Source organism: Tripterygium wilfordii, chromosome 19 (genome assembly GCF_013401445.1).
Source record: "Tripterygium wilfordii isolate XIE 37 chromosome 19, ASM1340144v1, whole genome shotgun sequence".
Classification (NCBI taxonomy): domain Eukaryota; kingdom Viridiplantae; phylum Streptophyta; class Magnoliopsida; order Celastrales; family Celastraceae; genus Tripterygium; species Tripterygium wilfordii.
Genome location: NC_052250.1, coordinates 430,438 through 451,313, shown reverse-complemented (window position 1 = coordinate 451,313; position 20,876 = coordinate 430,438). Strand labels below are relative to the sequence as shown.

At 35.7% G+C, this 20,876-nt stretch overlaps 4 protein-coding genes across 6 annotated transcripts; all 4 read left to right on the top strand.

The window, feature by feature from the left end:
• The first annotated feature begins 8,223 nt into the window (after positions 1 to 8,223).
• LOC119985882 lies at positions 8,224 to 10,725 on the top strand. 2 transcript variants are annotated; one of them, XM_038830333.1, is made up of 2 exons: positions 8,224 to 8,501; positions 9,132 to 10,725. In XM_038830333.1, the coding sequence occupies exons 1-2, from the start codon at positions 8,318 to 8,320 to the stop codon at positions 10,694 to 10,696; spliced, it is 1,749 nt and encodes a 582-aa protein (XP_038686261.1). In that variant the 5' UTR covers positions 8,224 to 8,317; the 3' UTR covers positions 10,697 to 10,725. The 2 variants fall into 2 exon arrangements, with proteins under 2 accessions (XP_038686261.1, XP_038686263.1); XM_038830335.1 differs by having other exon boundaries at positions 8,364 to 8,501; positions 9,121 to 10,725.
• Positions 10,709 to 12,939, top strand: LOC119985884. Its single transcript, XM_038830338.1, has 3 exons — positions 10,709 to 11,010; positions 11,119 to 11,235; positions 12,235 to 12,939. Exons 1-3 carry the CDS (start codon positions 10,735 to 10,737, stop codon positions 12,901 to 12,903), a joined length of 1,062 nt encoding a protein of 353 aa, XP_038686266.1. The 5' UTR covers positions 10,709 to 10,734; the 3' UTR covers positions 12,904 to 12,939.
• Positions 12,940 to 13,017: 78 nt separating this feature from the next.
• LOC119985883 (stress response protein NST1-like) lies at positions 13,018 to 17,829 on the top strand. Of its 2 annotated transcripts, none has more exons than XM_038830337.1 (8): positions 13,018 to 13,604; positions 14,856 to 15,205; positions 15,297 to 15,485; positions 16,028 to 16,185; positions 16,397 to 16,488; positions 16,566 to 16,694; positions 17,167 to 17,204; positions 17,424 to 17,829. In XM_038830337.1, the coding sequence occupies exons 1-6, from the start codon at positions 13,052 to 13,054 to the stop codon at positions 16,595 to 16,597; spliced, it is 1,374 nt and encodes a 457-aa protein (XP_038686265.1). In that variant the 5' UTR covers positions 13,018 to 13,051; the 3' UTR covers positions 16,598 to 16,694; positions 17,167 to 17,204; positions 17,424 to 17,829. The 2 variants fall into 2 exon arrangements, with proteins under 2 accessions (XP_038686265.1, XP_038686264.1); XM_038830336.1 differs by having other exon boundaries at positions 17,167 to 17,271.
• A 2,142-nt stretch (positions 17,830 to 19,971) lies between these two features.
• LOC119985150 lies at positions 19,972 to 20,756 on the top strand. The gene is made up of 3 exons (XM_038829346.1): positions 19,972 to 20,098; positions 20,190 to 20,270; positions 20,595 to 20,756. The coding sequence occupies exons 1-3, from the start codon at positions 19,991 to 19,993 to the stop codon at positions 20,712 to 20,714; spliced, it is 309 nt and encodes a 102-aa protein (XP_038685274.1). The 5' UTR covers positions 19,972 to 19,990; the 3' UTR covers positions 20,715 to 20,756.
• Positions 20,757 to 20,876: the final 120 nt, after the last annotated feature.

Here is a 20,876-nt window from a genome sequence, read left to right as displayed (position 1 = left end):
TTCTCTTCAATTTTCTCAACGCCTAAACTAATTCTTTCTCATACAACGTATCATTATGTCTGATACACTGAAAAAAAAATGATGGTTCAAGGATGAATTGGGAGGTGATTGCCCGCATCAGTCGGCTATGGGATTCTAAGAACGTCTGAAATAACAATGACCTCCTGAGTTTGGATATGCTTCTCTTGGATGCAGAGGTGATGATAGACTCTTCTATTTTACCGTAAAATTCATACAAAATCATCATGATTTTGGTTTTATTTTATTAAACCTAAAACCCTTTTTTTGATGCATCAATTTTTAACTTTGACTATGCAGGGAACAAAAATCCATGGAAAAATTCAAAAGCGTCAAGTCGAAATGTTTCGCAATAAAATCAAAGAGGGATTAGAAATTTCAGGGTTGTTGATAGTGATAATGCATACAAGCTTGTAGAGGAGACGTATCAATTAATTTTTTGCCCATTTCTTCCTTCAAAGAGCTATCGGGATATGATGGTCCTCCCATTGAACACTACAAATTTCATTTTCAAAATCAAGATAAGATAATCAAACGGCTAAACAACCACACATATTTGACAGGTTTTCATTTTCCCTACTCTATTATCTATGTCATTTGTCTTTGTTTCGCTATTGTCTATGACTATCTATCACAAATGTTAATGCAGATGTTATTGGGTAGCTCATTGGAATGGGTAAAATTGACAAAATAACCGTGAATGACTCTTTGGTTGAAAAGTTAGACTTGGAGATAGAGATTGAAGGGTAATACATTATCCGTCTGACTTTGTATTTTCTTAGTTTAATTGGATTAATGTTTTTTCCCTCATTAATTTTCTATTGAATTTTCCCGATTTTGTTTTGCTTTTCATTTTGTATAGAATGGTGACACTCTTAGCATTATTTATAATTTTGTTTTTTATTGGTTTCTTTATTTTTTATTTGAACTGTATGTCTATGTTCTTGGTAAGTTAATTACATTTTATTTTAAACGGATTTTGGTTTTAAAATGTTTCATTCCTTGCATATATTCTACAGTTAACATGTATTACTTTTTCCATGATAAAACTGTCAGGCAGTTCAAGTTGAAAACTACATTATGGGCTGAGAAGGCTATGGAATTTGAAGAGTCGATGACTGATAAGAACAGAGGCTCTTTTGTTGTTATCATCACTTCCACAATTGTTAAAAGACTTTATGTTACATTTTATGAACACCAACATTGTTTCGTCGCTTATACCAAAAAAATAAACCATATTAACCTTGTGGTTCTATTTGTAGGGGATATTTGTATTTCATCAACACCAACAACCAAAACATTTGTCAACTTGGATCATCCAGCTACAAAACTATTGCTAGCTGCAAAACATTTGTTGCTAATGTTTGTCATGGTTAAAATTATTAAAAAAGGAAACAATTTCTTAAAAAAAAAACAATCACGATTGCATATGCTTCCATCCACAATCTAAAAATGCACAAATAAAAGAACGAAAATTAAAAATAAACACTATATTTACGTAACAATATAATTACAAAAAAAAAAAAAACATTTTCATCAATAACCTAAATTTGATAAAATTTGCAACCACATATTAAAAAACAAACACAACAATTATACTACATTATAATTGAAAAGGTAAAATTACATACCGCGCAAAGCGCGGGCATGCCACCTAGTTTATTATTAAAACCGAAAAACTAGGTCATTCAGGTATGCATGGTTGTCAAAGCCCACCTCTTGTATGGTTTGATGTGGTTTAGAAACCCCATGTACCAGTAACACGGCCCATAATATTTTTGAGTTTCGATTGTATTATGGACATGTCAACAAACATGGGCCACTAAATTGGCCCAATGAACCGCAAATTCATCAAGGTTAGAGCACTCAATCAGATTAGCAACATGCATTCGTTAAAATACTTCTAAGATCATGCAACCTCATTACAACACACCACACTAGAACACAATAGCAAAGGAAACTAGCAAAATCACAAGAGAAACAAAGAAAAGAGGTAGATAAGAGGAAGAAGATAGATTTTCATGTGGCTGATATATGCTAATGTTGAGAAGAGGCACAAGAGGAGGGTAATAGCAACACTGGACAAGAGCCGTTGTACAATTGGCTCGAGGTTCTTCTGTTGATGTTGGAACTTATAATAAAGATTTAATTTGCTAAAAATATTTGATTTAATCATACATATTGTGTTAGAACTTATAAAAAAGATTAACAAGTTTGAACTCTACTTAAAATATTACTTTGATGAACGGTTGTAATCTTCTAATATGTTTAGCACACATAATCGAACATGGTCCTAGGCCAATTTTCGTGCTTTTCGTTGCCGCTGTGTTATATATATATAGTGGTGTTAGGTGGCCCCCACTCGCATGAATGGAGTCATGGACTGGATTTACTAAAACTCTATATTCAAAGTTCAGACTATTATAAAAAAAATATATTTATATATTTATTGGATGTACAAAACACTAAGTATTGCACAAAGCAATAAGCTCAAACTACTATATATACTCACTAATGTAATACAATCCAAATTAACAATTTGTCCACAACTAGCAGTTAGTATTTGATTATTACAGAACCATATTTGATTATTACAAAACCATTAGTTTATGAAGTTAGACAGTACTCCTCCTACTCAGGCATCCACTAGAGAAGGCTTAAGCTCCACACTTCCAATATCACTGCCGTTTAGAAACAAACTACGTTTACCCCCATTTAACTCGATCGGGTCGGTTTGCTCTCCAGTTGAAGTCTGCAGAAAGTTTTTTTCAAAATGTCATATACAATGATTTTATTAGTCTAAAAAAACAATACATGTTAAACACACACAAAAAATTTACATACCACTTTCACCAAGGAGAAAACGAATCGGACCGATTTCTCTTGTAAAGCAATAAGTTCCTTGGTCCTGATTTTCAGCAATGTAAATTTTCCTCCATTAGTGAGGACATGCTCAAAAACCTGCACAACACTAACCGTACCTACGTGTCCACACGCCTGACACTATAATAAAAAAAAAACAGTAATATTAATATATTTTAAAAGTCTAAAGAAAAATTGAAAATGACTTTATGTACCTCGTCAGTTCCAGTCTCATACTGATCGAAGTAAACATATTCATTAGTTTCACGCCCACAACCTTCACATTTCATCTTTATGTTGTATCCCAATAATGAAGTAATAAAAGTTGAGTTAAAATTGATTTTTTGTGGATGTTCAAACTTTGATATATTAATTAATGTACAGCACCCGCCCGCTCTACATATAGAGTGGGTGCCTTGATGTTCTAAACCTATTAATTCTTTGTTATATATTTAAAAATTAAAATTTGTCAAGTTACACCTTATATTAATGCAACAAAACTAAATAATGAACTTTTTTTTTCAACATACTAATTTTATTTTATTTAAAGATAGTGTAATATATGAGAAAGACAAGAAATAGTGAGTGTCAAAAAATTATTCTTGTCAGTCGGAGTCTGCAATTAAATATTTTTATATATTTTTGGATGTACAAAACACTAAGTACACTAAGTATTGCACAATGCAGTAAGCTCAAACTACTATATATACTCACTAATGTAATACAATCCAAATTAACAATTTGTCCAAAACCAGCAGTTAGTATTTGATTATTACAGAACCATATTTGATTATTATAGAACCATTAGTTTAGGAAGTTAAACAGTACTCCTCCTAATCAGGCATCCACTAGAGAAGGCTTAAGCTTCACACTTCCAATATCACTGCCATTTAGAAACAAACTACGTTTGTCCCCATTAAACTCGATCGGGTTGGTTTGCTTTCCAGTTGAAATTTGCACAAAGTTTTTTTCAAAATGTCATATAGAATGATTTTATTAGTCTAAAAAAACAATACATGTTAAACACACACAAAAAAGTTTACGTACCACTCCCACCATGGAAAAAACAAACCGGACTGATTTCTCTTGTAAAGCAATAAGTTCCTTGTTCCTGATTTTCAGCAATGTAAATTTTCCTCCATTAGTTAGCACAAGCTCAAAAACCTGCATAACACTAACCGTACCTACGTGTCCACACGCCTGACACTATAATAAAAAAAAAACAGCAATATTAATATCTTTTAAAAGTGTAAAGAAAAATTGAAAATGACTTTATGTACGTCAGTTTCAGTCTCATATCGAAGTAAATATATTCATCAGTTTCACGCTCACAACCTTCACATCTCATCTTTATGTTGTATCCCAATAATGAAGTAATAAAAATTGAGTTAAAATTGATTTTTTGTGGATGTTCAAACTTTGATATATTAATTAATGTACAGCACCCGCTCTATATATAGAGCGGGTGCCTTGATGTTTTAAACCTATTAATTTTTTGTTATATATTTAAAAATTGAAATTTGCCAAGTTACACCTTATATTAATGCAACAAAACTGAACAATGATCTTTTTTTTTCAACATACTAATTTTATTTTATTTTAAGATAGTGTAATATATGAGAAAGGTATGAGAAAGACAAGAAATAGTGAGCGTCAAAAAATTATTCTTGTCGGTCGGAGTCTGCAATTAAATATTTTTATATATTTATTGGATGTACAAAACACTAAGTATTGCACAAAGCAGTAAGCTCAAACTACTATATATACTCACTAATGTAATACAATCCAAATTAACAATTTGTCCACAACCAGCGGTTAGTATTTGATTATTACAGAACCATATTTGATTATTACCGAAACATTAGTTTAGGAAGTTAAACAGTACTCCTCCTAATCAGGCATCCACTAGAGAAGGCTTAAGCTCCACACTTCCAATATCACTGTCGTTTAGAAACAAATTACGTTTGCCCCCATTAAACTCGATCGGGTTGGTATGCTCTCCAGTTGAAATCTGCACAAAGTTTTTTTCAAAATGTCATATACAATGATTTTATTAGTCTTAAAAAACAATATATGTTAAACACACACAAAAAAATTTACATACCACTCCCACCAAGGAAAAAACAAACCGGACCGATTTCTCTTGTAAAGCAATAAGTTCCTTGTTCCTGATTTTCAGCAATGTAAATTTTCCTCCATTAGTTAGCACAGGCTCAAAAGCCTGCACAACACTAACCGTACCTACGTGTCCACACGCCTGACACTATAATAAAAAAAAACAGCAATATTAATATCTTTTAAAAGTGTAAAGAAAAATTGAAAATGACTTTATGTACGTCAGTTTCAGTCTCATATCGAAGTAAACATATTCATCAGTTTCACGCTCACAACCTTCACATCTCATCTTTATGTTGTATCCCAATAATGAAGTAGTAAAAATTGAGTTAAAATTGATTTTTTGTGGATGTTCAAACTTTGATATATTAATTAATGTATAGCACCCGCTCTATATATAGAGCGGGTGCCTTGGTGTTTTAAACCTATTAATTTTTTGTTATATATTTAAAAATTGAAATTTGCCAAGTTTCACCTTATATTAATGCAACAAAACTGAACAATGAACTTTTTTTTTCAACATACTAATTTTATTTTATTTTAAGATAGTGTAATATATGAGAAAGATATGAGAAAGACAAGAAATAGTGAACGTCAAAAAATTATTCTTGTCGGTCGGAGTCTGCAATTAAATATTTTTATATATTTATTGGATGTACAAAACACTAAGTATTGCACAAAGCAGTAAGCTCAAACTACTATATATACTCATTAATGTAATACAATCCAAATTAACAATTTGTCCACAACCAGCGGTTAGTATTTGATTATTACAGAAACATTAGTTTAGGAAGTTAAACAGTACTCCTCCTAATCAGGCATGCACTAGAGAAGGCTTAAGCTCCACACTTCCAATATCACTGTCGTTTAGAAACAAACTACGTTTGCCCCCATTAAACTCGATCGGGTTGGTATGCTCTCCAGTTGAAATCTGCACAAAGTTTTTTTCAAAATGTCATATACAATGATTTTATTAGTCTAAAAATACAATACATGTTAAACACACACAAAAAAATTTACATACCACTCCCACTAAGGAGAAAACGAACCGGACCGATTTCTCTTGTAAAGCAATAAGTTCCTTGGTCCTGATTTTCAACAATGTAAATTTTCCTCCATTAGTTAGGACAGGCTCAAAAGCCTGCACAACACTAACCATACCTACGTGTCCACACGTCTGACACTATGATAAAAAAACAGTAATATTAATATCTTTTAAAAGTGTAAAGAAAAATTGAAAATGATTTTATGTACGTCAGTTCCAGTTTCATACTGATCGAAGTAAACATATTCATCAGTTTCACCCCCCACAACCTTGACATTTCATCTTTATGTTGTATCCTAATAATGAAGTAGTAAAAGTTGAGTTAAAATTGATTTTTTGTGGATGTTCAAACATTGATATATTAATTAATGTATAGCACCCGCTCTATATATAGAGCGGGTGGCTTGATGTTCTAAACCTATTAATTCTTTGTTATATATTTAAAAATTGAAATTTGTCAAGTTACATCTTATATTAATGCAATAAACTTTTTTTTCAACATACTAATTTTATTTTATTTTAAGATAGTGTAATATATGAGAAAGACAAGAAATAGTGAGTGTCAAAAAATTATTATTGTCGGTCGGAGTCTGCAATTAAATATTTTGAAAAAATGTCATATACAACTTTTTTTTCTAAAAAACACACATAACAAACACAAAAAAAATTACATACCCCTCCAACTCAAGAGAAAACGAACCGAACCAATTTCTCCTTTAAAACCGCAAGACCCTCGGTCATTACCTTTATCAAGGTAAATTGCCCTCTATTAGTGAAGACAAGTTCAAAAACTTTTACAACACTAACAATTCCTCTGCGTCCACACCTTAAAACATTATCATTAAAAAACAAGAATTAATATCTTTGTAAAATTCTGAAAATAAATTGAAAATAAATTTATTTAGCTTGCCAGTTCCACGACTATTCTGATCAAAGTAAACATAATCATCCGTGTCACCCCACAATGTTCACATTTTATTTTTATGTTGTATCTCATTCGTGAAATATTCTACTCATCTTCAAAGCGGATTTCATTTTTAATTCAATTCCTCCAAGTTCATTAGTATTACCGACTCATTGATCCAAAATCCAGGAATGCTAAAAGATTGCAGTAAATCAGATCGATCCACAAACAAGCTTGACCTTGAGGGAGTCTACAAGCTAGTATCAAGAAAAGAGTTACATTGCCTCATTATATAATTGACATCACAAGTTTTAATAGAAATTGAAGATTAGCTCGAAAGTTATGATGTTCATGAGCTGTGACGACCCAAAAAACAATTGAGAAAATAAGAGGAACAAAGACAATTCAGAATCATTTGTCCGGACAATTAATAAGCACCAGCATCAATAGTTTTCCTAATAGCAAAATACTAGTTACAGAATCAATGAACATTTGAATTCACTTAAATGGCTACATGGCATCACTCTAATGTTTAGAACTAGTCAGTATGTCTAAGACCATGATCAACGATTCGAATGAAACCAGTGTGCACTACATGCAACTCAATTAAATTGATAATGGAAAAAGAAGTCAATTTTCACATACCCTTTAAATTTCTTGTATGCATCATTAACAGGTGCCAATATAGCTGAATGCATCTCTTGCCAGCTCTAAGCATATAAGAATGTCGCAGATTTGCAAACATATAAAATTAATGAAAATCAATGGCACTGCACCATTGAAAATACTCACCGTACATACGCAAATGCATATAGTAGGAGGATTGAAGCTTCCGGTTGCCACCAAAACAACACATATCTTGTCACAATGTCATTGGACCATTAATTCATGCAAAAATAAGGTGAGAGACATGTCTCGAAGATCCATAAAGAAAACAATGCTTTCATGGAAATTAAGACTGACTTAGCTGCTACTGATTTCAGAGATAACTTCACTCAACGCAAAGGCCGATTTCCATATTTTGAATCTTAGCTACATGGAACAATAAGCTACTGCTGAAACATGGAAGAAGAGCATACGGCCAATGGTCGTCCGGTAGCATTCCCAGCGCACGACCCACCCCAAATGAGTGGCCCTAATTATTTGTCTTGTGTTGAGCGGTTGAGCCCATAGATTGGGTTTGCTATCGAGTACTTACTGTGGCGGCCCATTATCACTTCAAGCCCACATATGATATATGAAAATTTTGTTATTTCTTTTTTCCAATTTCACCCAAATTTCAAAATCAGTCCGCCCTCCCGTTCGTCATCAGATCACCTCTCTCTCGAACTCGGAGGGTTCGATTCAGAGCGACAACTGACAAGTCCCTGAAAATGGCGATGGTGGAGAAGCTTATACTGCAGATCTTCGAGAGGAAGAAGTGGATCGTCGAGCAGGTGAAGCACCAGACCTTTGTCTACGACCAACACCTCGCATCAAAATGTCTTATCGATGGAATATCCCCTCCTACCTGGCTTTGGTCGTCTTCGTTTCAGCCCCAGACCACGGATATTAGTGGTAATTTCAGTTTTCAGTCAGTCCTTCGATAGACAAACTTCTGCGTTGATGTTCTTGTTGTTTGTTTTCCAAAAGTAAAATTGAATTTGTTGACGCCTACATATGCGAGAAATCTAAGTGTGCGGTTTCAAAGAAAGGAAAAAAAAAAGGTTCTGGATGTCAGTTTGACTAGAATTTTGTTCTCTGTATTTCTAGGTTATGATTTTGATCAAACTAATGCTTAGACTGTGCTTTTGTTGTCTAAACTTGTTAGTCTAATCTTAACAGCTAGACAAACTACACATTCTCATTTTTTCTTAGCATATGCTTTTCGATGTTGCATTTGTCTCTGGCAAATGGAAAAGTGATATTATTGTTTCAAGGAGCGAAACTTCGCTTAGCATTTTTTGTTTTATGATAAGCAAATTTGGAACCAATATTTCATTTAGATATGTGTTTCAAATCGAAGCTAGCTAGCATTAATACGGCTAATTTTGAGTGTGTCAAGTTTTCATTTTATTTCTACTATTTTTGTGCATAGAATTTTAGTTGGTTGTTTTGTGACTTTAGCCCTCGACCAAGTTTTCCTTGCATCGTATTTTTCTTGAAAAATGTAAGAAAATAATAGTAATGCTTCTAGTGTCACTGCAGAGTTGAGGAGAGAGGAGCTTATCTCAGGCCTCCTGCTCCCGCTTCCACACCCTGCAGCTCATCACACCAGTAGCCAACGATTGCTGTATGAAACACCCGTTGTTACTGCTGATAATGGGGGTTCATGCATGGAAATTCCTGCTTTCAGAGAAGATTTTGATGCCAGAGATGGGTTGTCTGTTTTTCCCCAGTTTCCTAACATTGGTGCTGGATGTGCCTCTAGTGGTGCTCCTGATCAAGACCCCAGTGTTACATCTCCCGAAGAATTTAGAGACTCAAGAATCTCAGACAATTACAATGAGGTATCACTATCGTTGGCAAGGCTTCAGAGATCCAAATCGAGGCAAAGGGCTCTAGAGCTTCGGAATAGTGTACGAGCAACTAAATCCAATTCCTGTTATGAGAGAGATGTTGGTTCTTTTGCTTGTCAACTTGATGAGTTAGAGCTGACAAAATCTGCTGATGTTGACTTTGGAAGTTATGCACTAGAGGAAGCAAACACAGGTCAATATAATGAGGATAGCATTGGTGGTCATGACAGTCAAAATGCACTGCAGTACGACTATCTTGATGAGTCAAAGCCCCCGAATCCTGTTGATGGAGAGAATGAACATTGTGTGGTTACTGCGGTAGAAGAAGCACAAGTAGGCCAAACTGATGAGCATAATGTTGGTGCCCCTAGCTGTAAAATTTTACTGGAGAATAACCGTGATGCATTAGAGCTGGAAAAACCTATCAATACAGGCGACGAAAGTTGCAGAGCAGATGAAGCCAAAGCAGGTCCACGTGATGAGAATGTTTTTGATGCTTGTGCTATTGGAATTACTCCTAGGTTTGATAATGTTGAGGAGCCAGAATGCGTCAAACCTGTTGATTGTTGTATTGATTTTTGTACAACTGAAGAAATCAAAGTTGGTGACCATGATAAGAATAACATTACTGCGTGCTCTGGTCAGCGTATGATAGAACTTGAGCATGTTGGTATATTTGAGGGAACCAAACCTGTTGATGTAAGTAGAGAAAAAAGGAAGGAAAGTGGTGGGTATATATACTCTGCTAGAGATACAAGATTGAGAAGTTCTGGCCAAAATCCCAGCAATGCAAAAGAACCAATAGATGCAGCTAAATCTTCTGGAACCATCAAGGAATATGGAAGTGAACTTTTGGAGTATAATGGTAAGTCAGCACAACAACCAGACCTTGCGAGAGATTTGGCAGACCTAGTAAACCCTTCTGACGGTGACAAGGAAGATGATTTTCTGAAATCACTACGAAAACCCTGCCAAGTTGATGAAATGCTACAACTGGCTAGACCTTTTGATGTGGTTGATGGTACCTGTGGAAGTGTGACGAGATCTAGCCGTAGAGTTGGGTTGGATGCTCTATCCTCAGGGCCACCATCTGAAGCTATGTCAATGAAACTGAAGCAACTTGATTTTGATGATGGGGAAGAGTACAGTTTGAATGATACTTCATGGCTTGCTATGAAAAAGAAAAAGCTTAGTATGTTGCCAGACAAAATTTGTATCCACTGTTGCATTCTGCTGATCTACCAGAAAAAGTAGTCTCTGCTGGTCAACAAGAAAAGAAATACGATCCATCTATGCCTATTTCACTGCTTGAGGTTCATGATGTTTTCTACGACAAAGACAAGTCTCCACACTGTTCAACTGAAGCCCATAAGGAGTGTACTGAGAATGCTTCTGGACAGCAAAGCAGGGAAAGATGTAGCAATGGCAACAATTCATTCTGTCCGAGATCAAGTGAACACCAATTTTCAACAAACTCCATTCATGCCGAGGATTCGTGGACTCCAAATAAGCGAAGAAAGTTAGATGGTCAACTAAGTCTCAGACTATCTTCTTCACCGGGCTTGAGGGTAAAAATATCATTTCTTCAATCACCAGAATAGCATGTGTTAGAATATGAATGATGTTAAATACAATATATAAGGCTTTGCTTCAATTTCTGCACTTTTATGTTTCAGGTGGATGATGTCTTGCAATCAGATGTCAGGGAGGGCATAATAGGCGAAATGAATCAGAATATGGAATGCCACCTGTCTGAAAGACCTCAATCTTCGTATCAGCGGCCAGTTGAGAAGGTATCTGTTTCCTATTACACATCTGAATTATGAAGCTTTTTAAAGTTCTTTAGTATTGGCTTATTGGGTTAAAGATTTGGAGGAAGTACATTGAACCATTAGTATATGTGCTTGGCAGTTCGTATTCAAGAAGAAATGGCGTGAGGTACATTATTTGACATTCTTTAGGAAAAGACATAAACTGATAAACGCGCTTTCTCCCAAAAAATTGTGATATTTCATTATTAGAACCCTCTGGCAATGCAATAGTATATAGATTTTAAACTTAGTGAATCATAATCCCGTATCATCTTCAGTTTATTGGTTGATAATCTTGCGAAGAGTGGTTATTATTAGCAATTGATCTTGCATAGCCGATTTGGGATTCGGTTCAAGGGTGGAAGTGTAACATTGTGGTTTGGAGTCTTGAAGCAGTGTAAGAAAACATCAATCCTAAATTTAATAGGTAATACAACTTCAATGCCTGAATTATATATTTGGTTTTTCGTTATTGGTTTCTTTCTTTTATTTTGTTATGTGATTATTTTTGGTTGTGTATTAGATGTCAATTTAAAAGATGGTTTATGTTGATGCCGAACCTTCATCATAGTTTGTCTGTCTTGTGGTATATGTTAAAATCGCCAAAAGTAGAAGCGTTTCATTTCTGGTAATTTCAAATTTAGCCTACGTGGGGTTTCCTTATTTATTCAAAACAGAGCCATGGTAAGCAAAAAAGTAGTTTCCTCTTTGTTCTGCTGCTTCTATCAATAATATTCTCTGTTGCCTCAAAAAATGAAGGGAAGTAAAAAATTAGAAATTTACCATCGCTTAGTATTAAGTTTGTCTGGTTTGCTGTGTAATTTGCTTTTAATTGCTGGTATTAATGCGTGAATTTTTTCTGTATCAAACATATAATTCTTTATTGCTCAAGTTTCTTTCTTTTTTTTTAACTTTTTTTTAATTTTTTTTTGTACATTTTGTTAGGTAGTAGTACATATGTCTAATTGATGTGTCTGACAGGTTGTACATGAATTAGAAGAGAAGGATGACAGTCTGCATGCCATATTCACTTTGATGCATGAAAAACTAGGACATTCTTTAGTCTCAGGCTCGACTAAGCTGCAAAATGGATATTCCGAAGATAGTTTGTTGGAGGATACAAAATTGGCAGATCCCACTGGTGTTCTCTCTGATGCAAGAAGGGAGCTAAAAAATGAAGAAAGCCAATTACCATTGCATGTTGAAGACCAACTTGAACTTGGAACAAAAGAAAATAACACCGCTTCCAAGAATTCCATGGAAGAGAGAGAAATCCTACTACCTGGAAATGACAAGTCCTTGTCTTATGCAGTTGATTCTCAATGTAGAAAAATCATTGATATGATTGGCACTAATCAAATAATGCCCGAATATGAGGGATTCATTGTGCAAACATTTGATGAAGACTCATGCATCGCTGGAGACAGAATTAGCATTGACAAACTGAACCTTCCATCCACAACATTGGAACGTGTTGGTATTCTTGAACAGCTATGCAAATCCTCTTGCTTGCATACCTCATTATCTGAAATCTCAGCTACTTGCAAATTGAACAGACCAGAAAATTTAACCCAGTCCATTCATAATGGCCTTCTTGAGGGCATGGACCTGAGGAGCACCTTTTCTATCGACGGTGATACTAGCAATTAGAAACTAGCTACAGTTGCATGAATAAGGATGCCAACCACACTGATCATGGAGAGTCTCATTCTAATTACTTACCGTTCTCTGGTGCCCAATCTACTTGGGATATTAGGAGACCTTATTCATCCCCAGTTCAAAGTTTTGGAATGGAATTATGTCAAAGTCTGGCAGTTCAGAGAAGCAAGGTAGCGTAAACATAGAGCTTTGTTGCATTAGTGAAGAAAATGAGAATGTAGATGAGATGGCTGATCCCTCAGAAGAAGCTTTTGCAGCAGAAGTTGTTACCACTTCAATCAGAAGAGAACCACTTTCTAACATTACAGAAAATTTAAACCCTCCTGCTGCTGTTTCTGAAGCTGAGATCTTCCCGGATAGATGTAGCCTAGATTCTGTCCACACGGAATTCAGTTTCACCAGTACTTTTAATAGGGCAAAACAAAAACTTGGAAATCACGACCACAGTAAGAGAAGGTATGGAAATAACGCAAAGGAGGACCAGAATATGGTCATTGGAGCAAATGGTCTTAGGAGGGCCACTGAATCACTAAACAAGGGATTCAGTAAGCCAAAATTATCTGGACAAACCAGTTTGGGAAAAGGAGGCCCAAGTATCTCCAAGAGAGACTCCAAGAGTCATAACATTGTTTCCAATATCACTTCCTTTATTCCACTTGTGCAAGAGAAGCAACCAGCTGGAATTATAACAGGTAAATTTTTTGTTCTTTTTGGCCTCCATTGAAGAGAAAGTGATGGAGAATGAAAATTTTAATTTGTAGTTGGTTTCTAGAAAATTCAATATCACTGCATTTTCAGGATCTTGCATGCAAATAAATAAAATCAAGAAGCTTAAGTTTAACCATATGTTATGTAGATTACTTGGTGTTTCCTAGGCCATATAGCCATGTTTTCAAGCTTGGCTCTTAGAAATCAAAATATTCAGCTGTAGGTGGATTGCTGGTCTCATGTTGGTGTTTTTTTGTAACTTCATCCTAGTTACTTCCAAGTTCTATATGATTTTGCACTTGCATCTCCTGAATCTCCGATACTTTCTTTCAGAAGAGCTTAATATGTCACCTACCTAACCCTCCCTTCCCCACATCTCTGCCTATGCTTGTTTGAGATGGGTAATTCAATGTGAAAGCGATATAATACGACTGGTGATCTCCAACCATCCATGATTACGGCATATAAGTAATATACCTTGCCCTATTGGCTTAAATATGACTGATATAAACCGCCTGAGAGAGTGATGGAGAAAATGTCCTTTTGGCTTTAGCTCGAGTGGTGAAAGCATAGATGGAACATAGGTCTTGGGTTCAGATTTTACCAACCAAGAGAAAAATGAAACCAATGTAGCTGAAGATGTTAATTGCCCTACATTTTCTCCTGTGCATAATTAATTTAAACAGGGAATACTCTTGGAATGTCTGAACGTGAATTCAAAGTGCTATTACAGATATTACATTTGAAATTTACTTGACTAAATGTTTTTTAACACTTCGTAAGTTATAAGAATGATGATGCTGGAGCCTGGAAGCAACTATTGTCCTATCTACTGATCCATGGAAAAAAAGAAGAAGAGGAAACTGAAAGGCGCATTATGGACTGAGTTTTTATGAGAAAGCTGAATTTGTGGAACTTTACGAATATTGCAACAGAAGCCATTTCTCAGTTCATGCATTCTTTGCCATGATCCCATTCAAGGTGATAATAAGATAGGTTTTGTAACTTCAAACTGTATGTAGATTTCAGGGCATGCAATGGAAACAAAAACCCCTGACATCCCATTAAAGTCTATAGAGATCATTAGTTGTGATATGGTTGTTACTTATTTGATTTTTCAACAGTGGGCTTCTGCTTATCATTCTCGCTCAGATCTATGTTCCTTTTTTACATGTTATTTTAATATATTCCGTGTTATCCTTTAATTGTGAAAAGCTCCTTTTGCTTTCATGCAGGGAAGAGGGATGTCAAAGTGAAGGCCCTGGAGGCCGCTGAAGGTGCCAAACGGCTTGCTGAAATGAAAGAGAATGAACGTAGAATGAAGAAGGAGGCTTTAAAGCTTGAACGAGCAAGGGTGGAGCAAGAAAACTTGAGGCAGTTGGAGCTGCAGAAGAAAATGAAAGAAAAGGAACGGAAGAAAAAAGAGGATGATATGGCAGCAAGGAAACGACAAAGAGAAGAAGACGAAATGAAGGAGAAGGAAAGGAAAAGGAGGCGTACTGAGGAAGCACAAAGGCAGCAGCGAGAACGTGCGGAAAACTTACGTGCTAAGAAAGAAGATAAACAAAAGAAACTCAAAGCCAAAGTAATAGATCTTCTGATTTAATTAAATTCTGTCACTACATTCGGCTTACTGCTTTAACAATATCATTGATTCTGGATACGCTGTCATGCAGGATGAAAGACCTCCGTACAAGAAGAAATCTGATGATTACTCAAGAAAGCTTGAGAAGAGAGAAGTACATGCGCATGACAAGTCCCAAGCTGAACCTAGGAATGCCAGGACTTCAACAAGTGATGCAAGAAAAGCAAACATTGTCCTTGAAGAATGTGAGTCGACAAGTGGACGTGGCTATGGTACTAAGGTAAAAGTTGTCTTATGATTAAGTCATGATTGGATATAGTTCTTTGGTGCAATATTGATGGCATGTAAATTCGCCTATCCTATCCCTTCAGAAAAGCAGAAAAGTTGACTCACCATCTGCATTACTTTTGTGCTCGTACTTTATGCTATTTATCTGATCAATTAACTAGTGAGTTGGTTTCAAAGTGCTCAGATGTAAAGATCTGGATTAAAATTATGATGGGATCTCTAAAATTCACATACCAAGCCTCTTAATTGGTGCTGTCAGAGGAGAGCGTTTCTTTTTATCTTGGTGGGGTACAACTATTACAGTTTGCAGCCAAGCCTAGGCTTTTGGTTACTTGGGGGTATTGGCTAAGCAGAGTGATTTGTCCTGTTAGTGAATAATGGTACAAAAAACTAGGATTCTCTCGGCATCTGAAAAATTATTTTGGCAGAACTCTATACCAGTGCCAACTTTGTAGTGTGCATTTGGATGAGTAATTCCGTACTTTCATTGGTGGTTCATAGTAATGATACTGGAAACTTCTCATATTCTTCTAGGTATTGAATGACGTTGGCAAAGTGGCAGATACTGACAAGTCGAGTACGAGCATAAGTTATGAAGAATCATATGATATCTCCCCGTACAAAGGTTCAGATGATGAAGATGAGGAAGATGATGACTTCCCGAACGGTAAATTCATTCCTTCATGGGCCAGGTGAGTGACTCGGTTTATTCTGTTTGTAAGACTTAGTTTTCAAAGTTAAAGCATGCTAACCACTGCCCGTGCATAGTCTTCATGTTTCTTGCTGATGCCTTTTGGTTCGCTTTTATATTGCAGTTGATTTTGGGCAATTTACTTACTGCCAACAGAAATGGAATTGTGAACTTTTTGTGGTTTTAACCTTTGTTTGTTTTGCTTTCCGCAGTAAACACAGCTTGGCTTTGGCTGTTTCTTCCCAACAAAGAGTAGACCCAGCAGAAATATTCCCCACAGAAAGTTTTTGCAATATTGCTGAAGGTAATTCTCATTGATAGCTCAATGTCATGTAATTTTGTTCCCGATTTCTTGACTCAATAACACATCCTCTTTTGTAGTTTTGTTGCCTCGAAAGTGTCAGCTAAGATAAGGGTCACTTCAGTCAAGTTTGACCTTGTTAAATTTCGAAGTTCCTGTGGTTGTTCAGCAAGTTGGGGACAAGAGCTTTTGTACTAAAGCGTAAAGAGGTTCAATTCCTCTTTTATTTTTGTACTAGGTTACAACTAGGTTTACATCATCTTTTGTACCAGTTTGGTTGCTATTGAATCTCTTATTCTGATGATTAGTAATTCCATGTTATCTGGTCACAATAAAAATCAATTCCTTTAACCAAAAGCACTCCTCACATTTATGGATAGCTGAACACATGCTCATAACCATGTGTGCACATACCTGGATGTATATGCTTAGAAATAATTTGTCTTTCAACCATTGAGTCACTGGATATGAAAAGACGATTTGGGAACCAATATTTGGTTAATATATGGTTCCCATAGTTTAGATGCCCTTTGAATTCAAACCGATGCTGTTAGACTTGAATAACAATAAATAGAAAGCTTATCAGACAAGCATTTGCTCTCAGTATTGAGTGAATATTCTTCCTTATCACCTGTTCCTTTTGCTAATGAGTGTAATTTACTGTTTTCGGTTGTGTCGCAGGTTTCCACGGAACAAAACTGAGAGTAGTTCACGAGCAGGTGACTCCTTATATCTGTATTCTGAAGATCACTGGACCTCAATGATGTGTATATATATATATATTTGGTATGTCTCACTAGATTTTCTTTCCCTAACAAAACAAGTTACCAAATTCCAATTGTAACTATAATTGTAATAGGAGCATGGAACTCCAAGAAGTATTCAAGAATTATCTTAGTTCTATAAAGAATAACCTTATGCAGCTTTCTCCTTTGTAGCTGCCAGCAATGGTTAGACGCACTGGAGGCCTAAGCAAGACTCTCGGTTGGTTCCGTATCACCCTATGCATCCATAAGCTAAAGGGAAACATAAGTTCATGCAGGTGACTTAATTGTTCATTGTTAATTCTTAAACTTACAGAGGTTAAGATATTGATCTTTTGGAGTCAAGTAGTAAAGCAGGTAAAGATCTGAACTAAAGGCTTTTCGCTGAATATTCCTTTGAGACGTAGAGCTAGCAACTTCATTCACTTTACACAAGTTCTTGTAAGCCCTATCAGGAGGGAGTGCTGAGTGGTGCTTGAACTGTTTTGGTGATATATAAGTATTTGTTAACAATTCGTTCCTTATAAAAGAGGGATCTGCATTCAACCAAGGTTGGTGATGGGAGCACTTATTTCTTTTCTTTGCAACTTGTATGGCCCTATTTATTCTTTTTGTCAAAACCAAAGTGAACTACAAAAATACGTTTGGTTTGCATTATGCAACACGCCCTTGAATTTCTTTTTAAACTGTTTTCTTTTCAAGCAATCCAGGAGCCCATACCTAACTTACCGTTTAAGCCCATTTTCCACCACCTTCTCTCTCCAGTTTGCTACATCTTCAACTCTACAAATCCATTTTCCCATTACCCAAACAAAGAAATTGCATAAAATAAAGCATCTTAATGATGGACGGTTGCGATATAATCAAACATGGGCTAGTGGGACCACACAGAGTTCATCCATCATGCATGTCTGAATCAAACTGCCAATATTAAGCCTATCACGCATACACCCCTTGAATTCAATTTCAGACCGATGCTGTTAGAATTGCACAACAATAAAAAAGGAAGGCATCTGCTCTCACATGGGGGAGCATATCTCTCCCTGTCACTAACACAGATCAAGCCTATTAGGCATGTCTGAATCACTGCCAATATAAGAATAACGTGATACGATGGTACAGCAAGGATCCTGGTCCGCCTGGACCACCTTGACCTGGTTGGTTGGGTCTGCTAGTGACAGTTTAAATCTACTTTACTTGGGGTTTTGCCCTTCTTCCACATCCAACCGCGCAGTAAGTCAGTCAGTAACAAATAGAGATTTTAAGGCAATGCCAATATATGCCATGTCAGATAATTAATGATTAATGAATGATAGTGCTTAATACTAATACATTATTATTTTTTATCATCTTTTAACAGTAGCTAGCTAACTACTGTTTACTAGAGACTCTAACTGGATTGGTCGTGGTGCTGTCCCCACTGTAATTATTACTAGTACTTCTGTAGCTCAAAAGGGATATTTGTAAATCCAGTACAAATGCACAATTGAAAATAATCAAATATTGCTAGAGGTGTCAAACCGTCCAGAGTCCTGCTGGCTCGGAACGACCCGGCCCATAACCTCTTCATGGGTTGGGTCGGGGTTTGCGGGTTGGTCCGTCCACAAAAAGATGTTAAAATATTAATGGTTGAGTTTACACACTGGATCAGTCTCAAGGAGGCTTAGAAGACATTAAAAAAAAATCAATTTTTAATTTGAAAAGGTTGGGCCCGCTAGGTCAAGTAGGCCAAGACCAACCTGGGCCTAAGCGTGTCGGGATGGCCCGGCCAACAAAAATTAAATTACGGCATAATTAATTTAGAAAATTATTAAAAGTCCAACATTAGAGAGACTGCGTTTCACTATAAGAATGTGTCACATTGTACCAAAATAAAAAAATAAAAAACTATACAACATTTTATGGACGGTTCTGATCTTGCAAACGTTTTAACTTGATTCGTGATTCAACAAATTTTGGCCCCACTTTATTAGAATATAAGCTTGAAACTGTTATGATATTCTAATATGTTGACTGTTGGGCCACAAATAGTCAAACACTATATTCCCAGTGGCACCACTATTTTAATCTCTCCATCTAACACGTGTCTAAATCATTTTAATACCAAAATATTCAAGAGAATCACACTTGAATCATTACTTTCTTAACATTACTAATTATTTCTATTGAATTGTTTTTTGTTTTTGTTATCAACTTTCTCTTCTTTTTGGATATGGTACTAAAATAACTGAAGAATATTGAATCTTACCAAACATTCCCTTTTAAGATATACATATATATATATATATATATATATATATATATATATATATATATATATATATATATGTGTCTGATTTTAAGGAGACATTATATGTAACACTATAGTGTTAGCTGGTGTTGGTGTAGAAAAACTCATATATGTCACCTTCAATAACTAAAGAGTTTTTGACCGGACCATTAAATCATTAATGAAGTTGAGGAACCATTAATTCTTAATTAAGAGGCTAAAAGCCCAACCCATGGAAATGTTATAAATACGGAGTAATAGAGCTTCTTCAATATATGGATCATAACATCAGTCTGCAATCTCCACTCTAGTTTGCTCTGCCCACGCAAGGAAGAAGAAGAACGACCGTCGACTTCACTCCGTTCTCAAGGGTACGACTTTAACTTCACTCCTTATCTAAAGGCCTTTCTCTCTCTATATACCTGATCTTACCATTCTTCCAACCCTCCTATCTTCTCTCCAGAACACCAAAATGCCTGATTACTACGTGGAATTGAAAGCTGAGTTGGAAGGAGACCTAACCGAAATTGAACCATTCTGGGGTTGGGAAAACATTGACCAAGAACTCATGTGCATCTCGGTGAATCACTCTATGTTTTACTCTAATTTTCTCTTTCAAAACTTTAATTTTCTTATTTTTGTTATTTTCTAACTCCTGTTTGCATCAAAAGCCGGTTTGTAGCCGCTGTCACTGTTCCTTCCACTACTTGGTGGTATCTCTAAGCAAGTATGAGTCTCCAGAACGTTTCGAGGTAATCTATTGGGAGCGGCTCTTTTTTTTGTTTTTTGTTTTACAATTTTTTCAAGATATTAATTTACATTTTTTTTTTATATGAAAGTGTTGTGAGGAGAAAGCTTATGTTCATGTGGAGGACTCCTTTTCCCCTACTCTCAAAAGTGGAGAACCTTCTAGAATCCTTAAATTGAGGATGAGTGATTCCCTTTTTTTGGATCCATTTTGTGATGATAAACCTGTTGAATTTATGTTTGAATGGGTTGGGACGGTAAGTTTAATTAATGTGTGTTGTGTTTTTTATGAGATTCAAAAAATAGTTATATTTTTAAATTTTTTCCAGACTGCGGATGGACATTTTACCGACGCCCTACAACTCCAGCTTGGGAGGCAGCAGTCCTTGTATCGCTTTGGTGTGGAGGTGGGAAAAGCAAGGGTGACAGCATCCTTTGTGGATGCGTAGAAACAACAACTGATGTTTAATCTTTATTTTTAGTAAATTATGGTCACGTACTAAATACTTTGATGTATTGTAGACTGATTGTGGATTGTAGACTGATCGTGGATGTGGATGGTTTATGCTCTCTATTATATATATGTCGATTATCTTATATACCTGTTTCTT

Excerpts from the sequence above, each read along its gene's own strand:
- LOC119985882 (XM_038830333.1), top strand. The coding sequence starts at position 8,318 with ATGGCGATGGTGGAGAAGCTTATACTGCAGATCTTCGAGAGGAAGAAG. Across the intron at positions 8,502-9,131 it reads CCAGACCACGGATATTAGTG|AGTTGAGGAGAGAGGAGCTT; the intron begins GTAATTTCAGTT and ends GTGTCACTGCAG.
- LOC119985884 (XM_038830338.1), top strand. The coding sequence starts at position 10,735 with ATGCCTATTTCACTGCTTGAGGTTCATGATGTTTTCTACGACAAAGAC. Across the intron at positions 11,011-11,118 it reads CTTCTTCACCGGGCTTGAGG|GTGGATGATGTCTTGCAATC; the intron begins GTAAAAATATCA and ends TTTATGTTTCAG. Across the intron at positions 11,236-12,234 it reads ATCAGCGGCCAGTTGAGAAG|GTTGTACATGAATTAGAAGA; the intron begins GTATCTGTTTCC and ends TGTGTCTGACAG.
- LOC119985883 (XM_038830337.1), top strand. The coding sequence starts at position 13,052 with ATGTCAAAGTCTGGCAGTTCAGAGAAGCAAGGTAGCGTAAACATAGAG. Across the intron at positions 16,186-16,396 it reads TTCATTCCTTCATGGGCCAG|TAAACACAGCTTGGCTTTGG; the intron begins GTGAGTGACTCG and ends TGCTTTCCGCAG. Across the intron at positions 16,489-16,565 it reads TTTTTGCAATATTGCTGAAG|TTTTGTTGCCTCGAAAGTGT; the intron begins GTAATTCTCATT and ends CCTCTTTTGTAG.
- LOC119985150 (XM_038829346.1), top strand. The coding sequence starts at position 19,991 with ATGCCTGATTACTACGTGGAATTGAAAGCTGAGTTGGAAGGAGACCTA. Across the intron at positions 20,099-20,189 it reads AAGAACTCATGTGCATCTCG|CCGGTTTGTAGCCGCTGTCA; the intron begins GTGAATCACTCT and ends TTGCATCAAAAG. Across the intron at positions 20,271-20,594 it reads AGTCTCCAGAACGTTTCGAG|ACTGCGGATGGACATTTTAC; the intron begins GTAATCTATTGG and ends AATTTTTTCCAG.